This window comes from Dreissena polymorpha, chromosome 13, assembly GCF_020536995.1.
Source record: "Dreissena polymorpha isolate Duluth1 chromosome 13, UMN_Dpol_1.0, whole genome shotgun sequence".
In the NCBI taxonomy this organism is placed as follows: Eukaryota; Metazoa; Mollusca; class Bivalvia; order Myida; family Dreissenidae; genus Dreissena; species Dreissena polymorpha.
This window is the reverse complement of record NC_068367.1, coordinates 57577779-57591451: the sequence shown is the minus strand read 5'-3', so window position 1 is coordinate 57591451 and position 13673 is coordinate 57577779. Positions and strand designations below refer to the sequence as shown.

Genomic DNA, 13673 nt, shown 5'->3' with positions numbered 1-13673 from the left:
TCATATAATTTATTTAGGTAACTTAATTCTTAGGTGCAAGTCATTTGCTTGTTGCACTTCTAAAATAAACGACTCTTTGAAGCGCGTGTTAAACATGTATGGAAACCTTTGGGTGATCACTATAAAACAATGGGCAAACAACTCCACGAATATAACGGTCTGATATTACGGACACAGCGCAAGCAAATGGGACTGTTTGCTCGACAATATGTTCACAATTGACTACTAAGCATTCACTGACATTGATGAAGTAATTGTGCCTAAAATAACGCTTACTTGGCAGAAATGATTCAATCATTTTTTCTTCATAAACTTAGATATGTCTATGATGACACTAGAATGTAATAGTTACATGTTTAATGAACCATTTAACGATCGCCGAGTAACAAACAAAAATGATCACTAGGCTACTTTAACAGCAAACTTGCGAACGGAAGCATCTGATCCAATTATTTCAAACGTTTTTATAAATCCTAGTAAAGTGTTTGAGCTATTGATTTGTCATCTTAGTCAAGGCGTCGGATCGAATGATGAGGCAGTAAGATTATCCGACTTTTATGCCGCCGTGCATCACTGCAGACAGCAAGAAGATGGCGACTTCAAGGTCATTCGAAGGCGCGATGAACAGACGCAAATATTTGTTGTGGACCAAACAATGTCGGAATATAAAGAGTCAATTGTTGAGGCTGTAAAGAACGCACAAGAGAGATTAAATTCGAATTTTAAAAAATGTCTAAAGACTGTTGTTTTAAGCTATCATCGTTCACCCTTTCCCATCATGAATATTATTTTTGCAACATAAGACGAATTGATAACGGAAAGCAGTATTCAAATTGGATGGTTAATCTCTTTTAAATTCCTTTTGATGCATTAGGCGAATCAATATAAAATATTCGAAAATAGTCAATATTGAAGTTTATAATTTTTACTACAATTATGTATGTAAATAAATAAATACGTACAATAATTAAAATATAAATCAGTACTAAACAAAAACTTTTTCTAACAACAAATAATATATCATACAACACTGGTATGTAGGGTCCAGAAAGTCATGATATCTACAATATGTCAATACTTGTAATTCATACACGTTTCACTTGCAAATGCCTTCGTATTCGTTTTGAAAACAAGTGACAATTCAATCTTATGCTTCAAACGCATACTGGTGTGCGTGTGAGTGTATTTCTGTTCGGCATTAAGCCAGGATCTTCAGGCACTTTCCTGTTATTCGTGGTCTATATCATATAGAATCATGCGTGATGTTAAGACTTATATTTCGTGACATTCAATCATACTCAAGGTCTTGGACTATTTCCCATATGGTAAAGCGTGTGTACTGGTTATACATCGCTCTTTAACAGAGTTGTTCATACATTAGTAAAACATTAGTAAAAATTTATATTACCTTACCGCTTCTTTTATATATTTCTCTAAATCATTGGGGTTCTTATTTATCTACGTCACAAATGATGGATTATCTTTATCTTAACAACCGGTATCAGATAAATAAACATTATCTTTGTAAGTTGCCATTCACAACAGTGTACTACATTGTGCTAGATATCATGGGTAATAATGAGTAATTTATCACACAATTTGTCTACGACAAGTACGATTTGCAACAATTTACTACGTATATAGTATGTTTCAAATGGTGGTCATGTACTTAAATAAAGTTATTTCCTGTCGAACATATAAAACTCATTTAAACAGTTTATGCAAATATCACAGCTACTCTTTTCCAACATAAATCTCGCGACTGATAAAGTTGCACATGTGGTTACACCCACCTAGTAAATTTAAAGTTTTGTTCACAATTTCAGGTATTTAAGTCAACACTGGCTCATGTTAAAATGTACAGTTTCTTGTATACCATGCGGTGATACGAAATCACAGGCTATATGGTCTACATCTTCAAAATAATACACATTGCATTCCATGTTTTCCACATAGATCCCTTTTTTATAGAATTAAAACACTTGTGTTGACCACAACCAAACACATACAAAGTATATTCTATCTTCGTATAAACGACGATAAGTGTTGGATCCACATTATTGTCAACCATTTCTGTTATCTTTACACAAGGTCTTCAGACATAATATCAATATCATCATCAGAGATAGTGTCATTTAATATCGGATCACGTTCTTCTAACGCAGTGTCTTTAATATTGGTATCTTTTGAAGTCATTTTGACCATAGCGTTACTTTCATTATCACCGTTCCCCGCCTCGAAAGCATGACCGTTCAGGTCATTGTTTGATAGGCGTTTTGGTGCCGGCTTGTGTATTGTCAATTTTCCGTTCGGTATATCTCGCGCGTCAGAGCTCGCAGACGACGCTCGGTGATGTGATATAAAGGAAGTCATTGTATCACGAGCGCTTCTTTTGAACGAACTGCCACCTCGTCTCAGTGCGAAACGATACCACTTTTTTCGTATTTCTGATTGGACCTGTGAACAAAGATTTGACGATTAAAGTATTCAGCATAGGTATGCGTTTGAAGTGATTCATTCAGCTCATGGGGATCTTGAATTTGTTTAATTCCGTGCCTTAAAATGATAACTAACATCCAACTATTTTATACAGACGTTTGCAAAAAATAATGTATGTGTTTCTTACCTCTCCATTCAAAAAGCAAAACAGTAAGCTGACAAGAAATCCCTGAAATAAAAAGGCATGGAAGATGATAATGATTTTAAAACGCTTTAGAATACAAAAAAATGTACATCAACATGCATGCTGAATGAAATAATAGATTCTTATGTGTTAAACGATATACGAATACAAATGACAATAGCTCTTTTTCGAAAGTATTCTATATCACACTGTCTACTAAACACTAAACGCGTTTCTTAGTGTAAGGGCTGGTGACGCCTTTATGCTTTCAAAAGATATGAGGCGGTTACCTGGAAGGAATTGAAGAACATCTCGTAGTAAAGTTTGACGAGTTCCGTTGTTTCGTCAACGTTGTCAGGGAGACCAATAAACACGATGTAGTGGACGCCGAACAAGGGAATAAGGACCAGAGTCGATTTTGCTAACTTCCTGTGTGTACATTTAAACATTTGAATCAAGCACTTTGCTATTAAAGTAGCGAAAATAAGGTAAGTATCACAATAGTGTTGTTGTTGTTTTTCAATAAGCTTTGCTTTAATAAAGGTTAAAAGTTCAATTTTAAATATAGTATGAAGAAAACTTGCATTTACGAATCCTTATTAAAACTACGTTATGTTCATAGTATAAGAATACATAAACAGAAGAAAGATCGCTTTAAAACGGGAAAATGTTTTCTGGTTATATTTGAATCATGACTTAAACCCAAATGTAAATCTTTAACTAATATCGGGATTAATGTTGTAATTATTTCAAAATAACTATGGATATTTGTTAGAGACTAACAGATATAACATATGGCAAATGAGTTGTTTATGATTATATACAATATATAATAGTACATTTGGAAAATATAACATATTATAAATGCATATGCCTATATGCTATTAGAATTAAAATGCATGAGTACACTGTTATTAGCTATGCATCCGTAACGTGCATTGTGTATTGTATGCTAACACGCTATCGAATCCAATCTCCAGCATTCTAGCACTATGAGTATTTACTAAACATAATTTTCTGATAGAGACTTATGGGATCCAATCCTGGCATACACAAGATTTCAGGATCCTTGCATGCAACCTAGTATAATTACCAGAGTCCGTCGCTACAACACAGATATATGGAAACATTTATATCTCACATTGGTTATGAATTGTCTTAATTATGAACATCGTTTGTGTGGCACGCCCGATGTCTCCTTGCAACAAATTGGTTAATTAACTTTGTTAAAGTGATGTCTTGTTATGTGTGTGTGAACTTTAAGAAAAGACTATCGAATGGTGACAAGAATTGCTTTCCTGAAACTATTTACGGAGTTTCATTTTTTCTATATTTGATATATGTGGATCGAGTATTTGTTGATACGATTTTCATTATCCTACCGATTGTGTTAGTACAGTGCATGTCGAAATGCTGTGTCATACTATCTAAGCTAAATATAGAATACAAGGTAAGTGTTCAATACAGAAACGATTATTTAGCGAAGCTTGGAAAACCTGATTCACGAGTAATGACTAGTGTTCATGCCGAGCAATTACCAATTCTGTATTCGAAACTTTAAACTTTGTATTATATTAATCCCATTATTTTCCAAAAAGAGGCCTAATTAAGTAACGAAAATGACCAATTTTGCAAGATCAAAACTGATAAAATGACGTCAATTCAATAAAAAATGAAGTCATTCAAACAGTTGTTTCTCGCCACTGCAGAAATTAAGCTAGAATGGAGAGTAAGTTTACTAATTGAGGTTTATTACAAAGATTTATGGCTGATAACAGGATACAACTAATGATATTCAAAGTCAGTTCAAAAATATAATATCAAATGTAAAGATCGTACTCCGTAAATATGATTTATGAACCGTTGCATAGTATTTACAATACATACATTTTATTAATGATTTAAATAATCATTATTGTATAAATTTTCCACATACCTGTATCTGTATTTGTTAGTGTCAGGTGTATTGAAGGCTGTTAGCTTCGTGAACAAAACACGAATGATATTCAAGAATATGATGAAGTTGATCTGAAACAATCAAGTATTGCACTCAGTGAGTAACTGAAAAATCGATATTATTTTACAAGTATATACGGTACATACCTGGAGTATTCGTAAAAACGTAAATAGATTCGAAATGTATTAAAGCTTCCACACATTATTGTTAGAAATGAAAGCATAGATACGCAAATATAAAAATAACACATTAACCATGGGATTAAAGATGAAGATCAACACATTCATTTTGCGAATACAAATATATTTAGTTGATGCTAAAATTTTATGGTGGGCAATCAAAATTGATTGATAAAACAAAGTAACAAGCAGAAAAACGAAATCAGCAACGCCGTTAAAAAAATACACTCTTGAGGTTGTTGCTATGAGAACGAAGTTTGTGATTACCCCCATGGCAGCGACAATCGGGCCCCGTATTAACCAGAAATAACCATTTGTCGGGTGTGTGTTCCAACACCTGAAAATATCAAGAACAAACCTTTATAAAAATTGCTTCATTTAAAGTTAGAAGTATGTTTTACTTTCTTTCGAACTAGACTTACTAATTGTTTGCTTTTTTTTTTTACTAAGTTTACTCATTTACTGAACTAAGTTTACTGGGTTTTTTTACACTGAGCTTACACATTAAAAGTAACATATTTACTCATTGTCGAAGAATGTATCTGATTTTCGAACAAAGTTTCAAACTTTGGGAGTTTTGAGAAGCGATAAATGTTCTAACACTAGTTTGTTTTGTTGCATTCTTCTTTTAAATAATGAATGTCCATCCAAAAGATTAAGAACTCACATTCGTGATTATATTAATATAAAACTGTTTTATGTTCTAAACATAATCCGTGCCTGGTACATTGACTCAACGTAATAATTTCTTGCTAACTAAAATGGCATTACTAGAAACAAAAAGATTCAACACATAAGTGTTTTTAGAGAATAGATGAGAGTTTTGTTCCGAACATGTAAATCTGACCTGTTAAATCAGTTACTTACAGCACATCCTCCAACAAAGCCCGAACGATGACCCACGGCACCACAAACAACGCCGGTGCGCCTGATCATGAAACAAAAGATCATGCAACAAATAATAATACAAAATGATTTTACGAAGCTTTGATGTAATTTCCATACTACAATTACATAATAATTGACAACAATACGCTCGAGATTATAAAATGAATGTACATAGCATAAGTTCGCTTTTGTGTTTACAACTACGCTTTCAGAAAACCATTCGAACAAACCGTTCAACAAAAGTTTCCGTTGTTTGTCACCAAGTCCTTTTGATTCATTATAAATCTTCATCGGAATAGCATTAACTGAGACAGCCATATTATTAATTTGCAATAATAATGCAGCCAGAATACTAGCGCTATACAATATAAATCAAGTAAGAACAGCACATAGACAATATCATTATGACAATTATAGTGAAACGTTCATTAACTTTAGTCTTTATTATTGCAATTCATTATCATATAATTATTAGCTATACGTCCGAACAAAAATTAAACCGATCTCCAGTAACATAATATGACTTCTTATTGACAGATAATAGCAGGAGTAGTAGTAGTAGTAGTTGAAGTAGTAGTAGTAGTAGTAGTAATAGTAGTAGTAGTAATAGTAGTAGTAGTAGTAGTAGAAGTAGTAGTAGTAGTAGTAGTAGTAGTAGTAGTAGTAGTAGTAGTAGTAGTAGTAGAAGCAGCAGCAGTAGCAGTAGCAGAAACAGCAACAGCAGAAGCAGCAGCAATAGTAGTAGAAAAAGAAGGTGGATTAGGATGGGCTGGAGGAGGACGAGGGCAACGAAGAGGAGGACGAGAAGGAGGCGAGAAGGAGGACGAGATGGAGAACGAGGAGTATCTCATAAGCAGGAAGGTCTTGAAAATAAATTTCTCCTGAACAGGAATTAGGGAAATGAATGTCATAATTAGTACAGAAATTAATATGTTAACGCAATAGATACGTGCATACTCCTGAATTAGCAAACTTGAACTTTGCAAAACTATGCTTTATATTTGTATGAACGTTACGTACCCCAGCCGAAGATCACAAGTTTCTTCACCCCAGATTTTTCCGAAAACATGGCGACCGTAATGAGCATGTGAAGGTAAATCCCTTCCGTGAAAATCCACATGTAGTTGGCGCACAAGATGTAGTTAAAGAGGGAGAAAAATGTCTTGCATTGCCAATGCTGAAATGATATAGTCACCACTGTATCCATGTATCTCTGTTAAAGATGGAATAATGTTGTATCATCAAAGGTCATATAGAAGTTAAATTTTACTGATAGAATATTGCTAAAACGTACACATGTGATTACAAATAACAAGCAAGTACCTTAAATATATTACATATATGTTTATATGCATGTGCATATTACTGATAGAGTAGCATTTTTAAAAACTGAATTATTAATGCAAATTATGGTCATGCCCTCACATAGATATGTCTTTTTTTGTGACCTTATAACTTCTATAGTTATATTAGATAACCTGGAAATACTAAAACACGTGTGCTTATATTACACGGTTTTATTAAAAGATTTTTTTTCGAACATACGATTATGTGTCAAATTATATTTTTAATAGCAAGTGCACGTATTAGAATGCTTGGAAGAAATTATTGCATGACCATCTGGTGTCTTTTTTCAATCGATCAAAATTCATGTTGTGTTTGTATAAGTTATTGTGTACACATGATTTGATACTTATAACACATTATTAACATATTCAACGTGCATATTAGATAAACATAACAACAGCAACTTTCTCATAATAAATACTAGTTGTCAGCACTTAATGTGAAAGGACAGGTAGGCAGGCTGGGAAATGAAAGTGTGAACGATAAACAATAGTTGTAGTCATAGGCAAACGTTAGTCTTGACTATTATTCATACAGCCACACTTTAGTTGTACTAATATTAAAATGTTTGATTCATTTCGTATTTACATATTTTGGTCAGTTTATTAATGTAGACTGGTTTACAATTCTGCATTCAGAGATAACATTAAACTATGCCAGTAAAACAATCAATACAAAATAATAAGAGGATCTTAGTAAAAACCTGGACATTTTCTTTTGCCATGGATATTTTCCGTATAAGAAAAACGACATTAGCTAAATCTAGAAACTACTGAATAGACTATACTGAATTTGATGACATGATCATGTTTACGTACACTACTGGCTTCCAAACACGTAAGACAGAACTAAATGGAATAAATTATCAATTGTTACTTCCACTATTGTCTTCAAAAACACAAGGCAATACTAAATGGGACTTACTACTTTCACAAGACAGCACTTAATGTAATGGAATGTTCATGGTTACTTGCACTACTTTCTTAAAAAACACAAGACAGTACTAAATGCAATTGAATGTTCATGGTTACATACCCTACTGTCTTTCAAAAACACAAGAAAGTACTAAATAGAATTAACTGTTAATGGGAACTTACACTACTGTCTTCCAAAAACACAAGACATTACTAAACGTAAATAACTGTTCATGGTTACATGTACTTACACTACTGTCTTCCAAAAACACAGTCTGGCCTTCCTGAGTCTGAGTCACGTCGATGCTGAAGCCGACGCCATTGACGAGCGCATTCTCCTTGACGAATGAGATGATAGCGCGCAGCGTGAACGAGACAAATAGATTGATGTGGATGGTGTTGCGGGGACAATGGAGACGTCTGGAGAAGAAATACGGATATGTAATTATTTGCGTCAAAATAAACGTTTATATTCATACGACACACGAACACTTATTTGGTACATGACTATGTATTGAATATACTGTCCGCAAAAAAGCGCATTTTGAATCTTGTTGAATCTATGTTACCAGACCACATCTATCGTTGAAATTTTGGCATTGATATTGATTGTGTATGTGAAAACTTTATTTTTTAAAATATTGCACGAAATATTCGTTGATTTTGAGGAGGTTTATGAAATTAAAAAAACAGAAATAGTCAATATAAATATTTCAGTGCAAGTAATAATATTGACGGAGATTATTGCATACAGTGCCCATGTGTCAATGTTCAATTAATTTTATAAGTATACTTTCATGGCATAAAATTAGCATTTTTGTCATTCAATGATTGTAATATTTCACGTTGCTTGAAGGCGACAAATGTGATGACTGCGATTGATGTGGATGGTGTAACGTGGATACACCTTGCGGATAACATAGGAACAGTTAATGTAAATTTAGAATTATAGGTACTTTAATAAGACATTTGATCGTTATAATTTCTGGAACTGCTTAATATGTTAATATAAAGCTATATTAGCTTTGTTATAAACACAATCTGAATGTGAAACAAACATAAATGCAGTTGAAGACATCCACACACACATACACACCCGCACACACACATTTGCTACTCTTGTTGTTGGCTTTGACTTGTTGAGCAGCAATAATGTCACTTGTGTTATCTTATTCACTGCAATTACAATAATGATTTCATTTCATTCATTAGTTTTCAAAACAGTATAATGAATCCTCTTTGGTTTGTTATAGCAGGACAATGGCAGTTAAGTAACATTATGGACATTCATATAAGAAATTAAACGCAATACAAAAACAAATAGGTTTTGCTATTCAAAATTACTCACTTGAAATAGATCATGATTGTAACGGCGAGAATGAGAGATGCCAGCGATATTCCATACCCTATGTTGTACATCAGCCGTATGCGAGGCATGTGCTCCTGGAATTGGCAATATAATATTTAATATAATATTTAGGGATGTTAATTCAAAAATCATGACTTCCGTATGATATCTGTTAGTTTAAAATATCCATTATTTGCAGTGTCACTGTACTGCCAATAATTGTATCATTACAATAGTGTTTCTAAAGAAATTGTCATCACTTAAACTGATGCAATATATTAGGGAGGAAATACTTCTGTTAGCAGGAAGGGTTACACATAGGATAAATCCGTATATATACACATAGCAGGACACAACAAAATACGGTATAAATAACCATAGAAGACTGACATCGATTAATTGATCTCCGAATTGTTTTTATTAGCTTAACTTGTCATTATTTTTTATTATACTGATCACAACATCATAGGTAATCAAAAACATTATTTAGTACTGGCAACATATGTCTGATTCATAGCGCTTTTCATGAAAGCATTATAATATAAACAATTAATCAATTAAAAATATTAAGACATAGGATCGAACCCACCACAACACCACCGCTAGTCCACACCATCCATACCCTATTACTTACCGCGATAATTGCGGGCACTTGCTCGTACTGGTTCTCGTTCTTCTCCGTCATGCACAACGTCAGGTTGGTCCAGGTCTCGTTCAGATCGGGCCTAACATACCATGTGCCATTGCTCGTGCAGGTTTTATACGCTGAAGCTACATTTACAATATATGCGTCAGCTATCATTTTACGTCGAAGCCTTATAGTACTCAAATTCATCCGATAATATGTTTATGTCTACCATTCGCAACATTTAACCTTATCATGTAAGTGCCATTGTGTAGTCAATGTAACTATGTCGTCTGATAGCAAACAATAATAATAGATTAATAAATGGAGTATTGATGCACAATCAGGAGACAACTAAACAATGGTCAAACAGTTATTAACAATTATATTTCATTTATATGCATCAAAAAGCATGTTCTCTATTACCTGGCAAATATCGTGTTTATAATGTCAAACATCATATGGAACACATATAACAAGTACGTTATAAAGGCGATTTATTAACCGTACAAACTAAGCGTCTGTATATGCAAATAGATGGCCCTACTACCAGTGATAAAGAAAGTTAAATAAAATAGGCTTACCTAGATTCGATTCATTGTCTCTACAGTAAGCTTTTTTATTGTATTGTAATTTGCTTTTTAAATGCTCTATCTTTATTTATTGACTCGCAGTCACTGTAATTATTAATGTAAAAGAATATCGGGTTAAAGTCGCCCTACTCCAACGTAAGAGTTCCGGCCTGGTAAATTCTTCATACCTGCCAAATTGAAACCACTCACGTAACTGGGACACGGCAAACGGGCCGTCGAACCATTGTCCAGGGCGGGCCAACATAGAACACCGTCCCATGTAGGTGGGCATTGTGTGTCACCTGAAAAAAGAAAGAAAGAAATATAATATATCCACACAATTGGAGATAGACAAATGGCCTATTTAGCAAGTACAAATACGCCGATATATCATTGTTATAATAAAGCGTCAGTTTATAAAGAATGTCAATGGCACAAGGCGATAGCTTTCAAAGCTGTGATATCATTACTTAATCTGTAAGTCTACAAACTGTTCTTAGATCATGCCATTCAATTAGACTCAACGTAACCATGCACGTTAGAAAAACACACATGTACCCAAATATTTATCAACTTGGACGTTTTTAGTGAATCTTTCTTTTTGAGAATAGTTTAACCTTTGTATAAGTTGATATTTTAAACAATCAAGTTAGATTTACAAATTATAAAATTTGAAACATATTCAACCTGATGATATGTATGTATTACCCTGTTCTCTTTTTCCCCTTTATCTGATTTTTTTTAATTTCAAACTTAGTCCCTATACCATTTAACGTTTTCAAAAACAGCCTCTATTAAAGACAACAAATATCAAGTAAGCTTTTTTTCGTATTTTTTTCTACATGCATTACAAACATATTCAGCAAAAGTTCACATCAAGATTAATTTCAACAAATCATATTTAAATCACTTGGTATTCTTATAATCTAAAGTTACAAAAAGGCACCGTTTACATGTTACCATCAATATCACCTTGACTACGTATGGCCCTTATGAGCACGCCTGCCTCTATCGACAAGTATGTCTTATATTTAAAACATTAACAACATATTAACCGTATTAAACAGTATTCTGTTTGCATTCGGTAAACATTTCAGACATAATTTGCTACCTTCAATGACATACGCTTAATAGTTAAAGCATGTCTTGTGCAATTTGCAAGTAATTAACTCGTTCAAATATTGATTAAAATCAGATCTGCTTTGCTCACTTTTGTTTATTCTCTTCGATAGATTTGTTTATCGTGTCATTTATTTAGAGTTTGTCTGACCGAATTAGCAGTTCAACTGTCAAACAAAACCATTCAGAAAGAGCCTTTTGAATAGTGTTGTCCTTTATTTCTTAATGCTGCAGTAATGTCTTACTTCCATGTGACAGTGTTATTTCTCCTCTTAACATCGTAACTATATCAAAAGAGCATACACGTTATGTAACAGTACCAAGCGAATGCAATTATGTAATTTGTAACGTTTTTCAACGATAAGTGCAGTTGTAGAAATGAGTATCTGTATAAGACAAAACGGTTAAAGCTACTCGGCGGACGAACGGACAGATTGACTGACAAAAAGATTGTAATGACGAATGCTGCCTTCCGCATCAGGAGGCATCGGGGCGTATAAACGTAACTATGCTTTCGTGACTTGAATCAGCCAGTGAACAACTTACTGGCATTTAGAAGCGTGTATATTTAACCAGTCGGATATACGCCTAAACGATTCAACCCATTTATGCATGGCGTCTGGAAAAAAAATGCGGCATCTCATCAGGGTCTACGCTGTTAGCTTAAAGGAATTTCTGTAAGAAATATTCTAAATATAGAAATAAATATACTTGACATTCCTACTTTTGGAAATAAAATAATCCAATTTAGAAGGATGGCAGAGTCCACTAGGCATAAATGGGTTAATGTATGGGCTTAATTGATATAAAAACAGCGAAAAATCTATACTCTTAAATGCCTCTTAATTACTTTATTAATTGTAATTATTGTGTCTGATATTGAGCAAAACTAGTACGTCTGAAAACATGTTAAACACATTTAAGTTGGCATAACGTTAAGGTAAAAGTACCGAGCATATGCACAACATGTTCAGTGAAGAGACTCGCGGATGTGTCATGCCAGACATACCTGCTGCACTCGTGGATGCGTCATGCCAGACATATCTGCTGCACTCGTGGATGCGTCATGCCAGACATACCTGCTGCACTCGTGGATGCGTCATGCCAGACATACCTTCTGCACTCATGGATGCGTCATGCCAGACATACCTGCTGCACTCGTGGATGCGTCATGCCAGACATACCTGCTGCACTCATGGATGCGTCATGCCAGACATACCTGCTGCACTCGTTGATGCGTCATGCCAGACATACCTGCTGCACTCGTGGATGCGTCATGCCAGACATACCTGCTGCACTCGTGGATGCGTCATGCCAGACATACCTGCTGCACTCGTGGATGCGTCTTGCCAGACATACCTGCTGCACTCGTGGATGCGTCATGCTAGACATACCTGCTGCACTCGCGGATGCGTCATGCCAGACATACTTGCTGCACTCGCAGATGCGTCATGCCAGACATACCAGCTGCACTCGTGGATGCGTCATTCCAGAAATACCTGCTGCACTTAATTATCAACACCCGTGGTAATTTGCGAGTGATGCATGGCTCCTATCACAGGTAGTATTATACTAAAGCTATCGCTATTGTTTCTGTGCCGGAAGGCGACTTTTTTACAATATTGTTTTTCATGATTTTTTATTCGCAATCCATCTGAATAAACTTCACGAATGTTTAATTCTTAAACCACCACTTATGTTGAATATGTCGATTAGAATTGCACAATTAATACAACGTTGGTTTGCAATTACATAAACATATTTTATCGCTTACGATTCTCGTCTTTGAAAACGATTGCAAATGTTTATATTTTAAAAATGGATGGTTTGAAGTTAGAGCAAAGAATACAGTCTGCAAACTAGACGCGTAATTAAAACATAATTGTCATCACTAAACAAATTCCAATCATTTAATCGAACCTTAGCTTTTGATATATGTTTAAGCGTTAAAAAATAAAGAAGATTAAAATACATTAGTCATGAAATGTTCAATTTTCAAGCCCAGTCAGTTTAAAATATTATTTATATTTAAGAAAAAAAACCGGCAAAGAAATTCTTTACGTAAAATAATTGTTTTAGCATGGGAAATCATAGTTTAAAT

The 13673-nt window shown here is 34.2% G+C and overlaps 1 protein-coding gene across 35 annotated transcripts in view; it reads right to left on the bottom strand.

The window, feature by feature from the left end:
* LOC127855476 (parathyroid hormone/parathyroid hormone-related peptide receptor-like) overlaps positions 1 to 13673 on the bottom strand; it is a 233525-nt gene that overhangs the window by 152493 nt on the left and 67359 nt on the right. For 13 of the 35 annotated variants that reach the window (XM_052391094.1, XM_052391089.1, XM_052391092.1 and 10 more), the window contains exons 4-9: positions 10642 to 10755; positions 9891 to 10027; positions 9257 to 9351; positions 8160 to 8328; positions 6668 to 6824; positions 5627 to 5687 (exon numbers count right to left, since the gene is read on the bottom strand). In XM_052391094.1, the coding sequence (XP_052247054.1) occupies positions 5627 to 5687; positions 6668 to 6824; positions 8160 to 8328; positions 9257 to 9351; positions 9891 to 10027; positions 10642 to 10755 (733 nt within the window). Of the gene's footprint in view, positions 1 to 909; positions 2458 to 2626; positions 2669 to 2913; positions 3053 to 3716; positions 3729 to 4559; positions 4652 to 5026; positions 5097 to 5626; positions 5688 to 6667; positions 6825 to 8159; positions 8329 to 9256; positions 9352 to 9890; positions 10028 to 10641; positions 10756 to 13673 lie in introns of those variants that run through there. The other 22 variants (XM_052391088.1, XM_052391091.1, XM_052391090.1 and 19 more) reach the window with 8 other exon arrangements.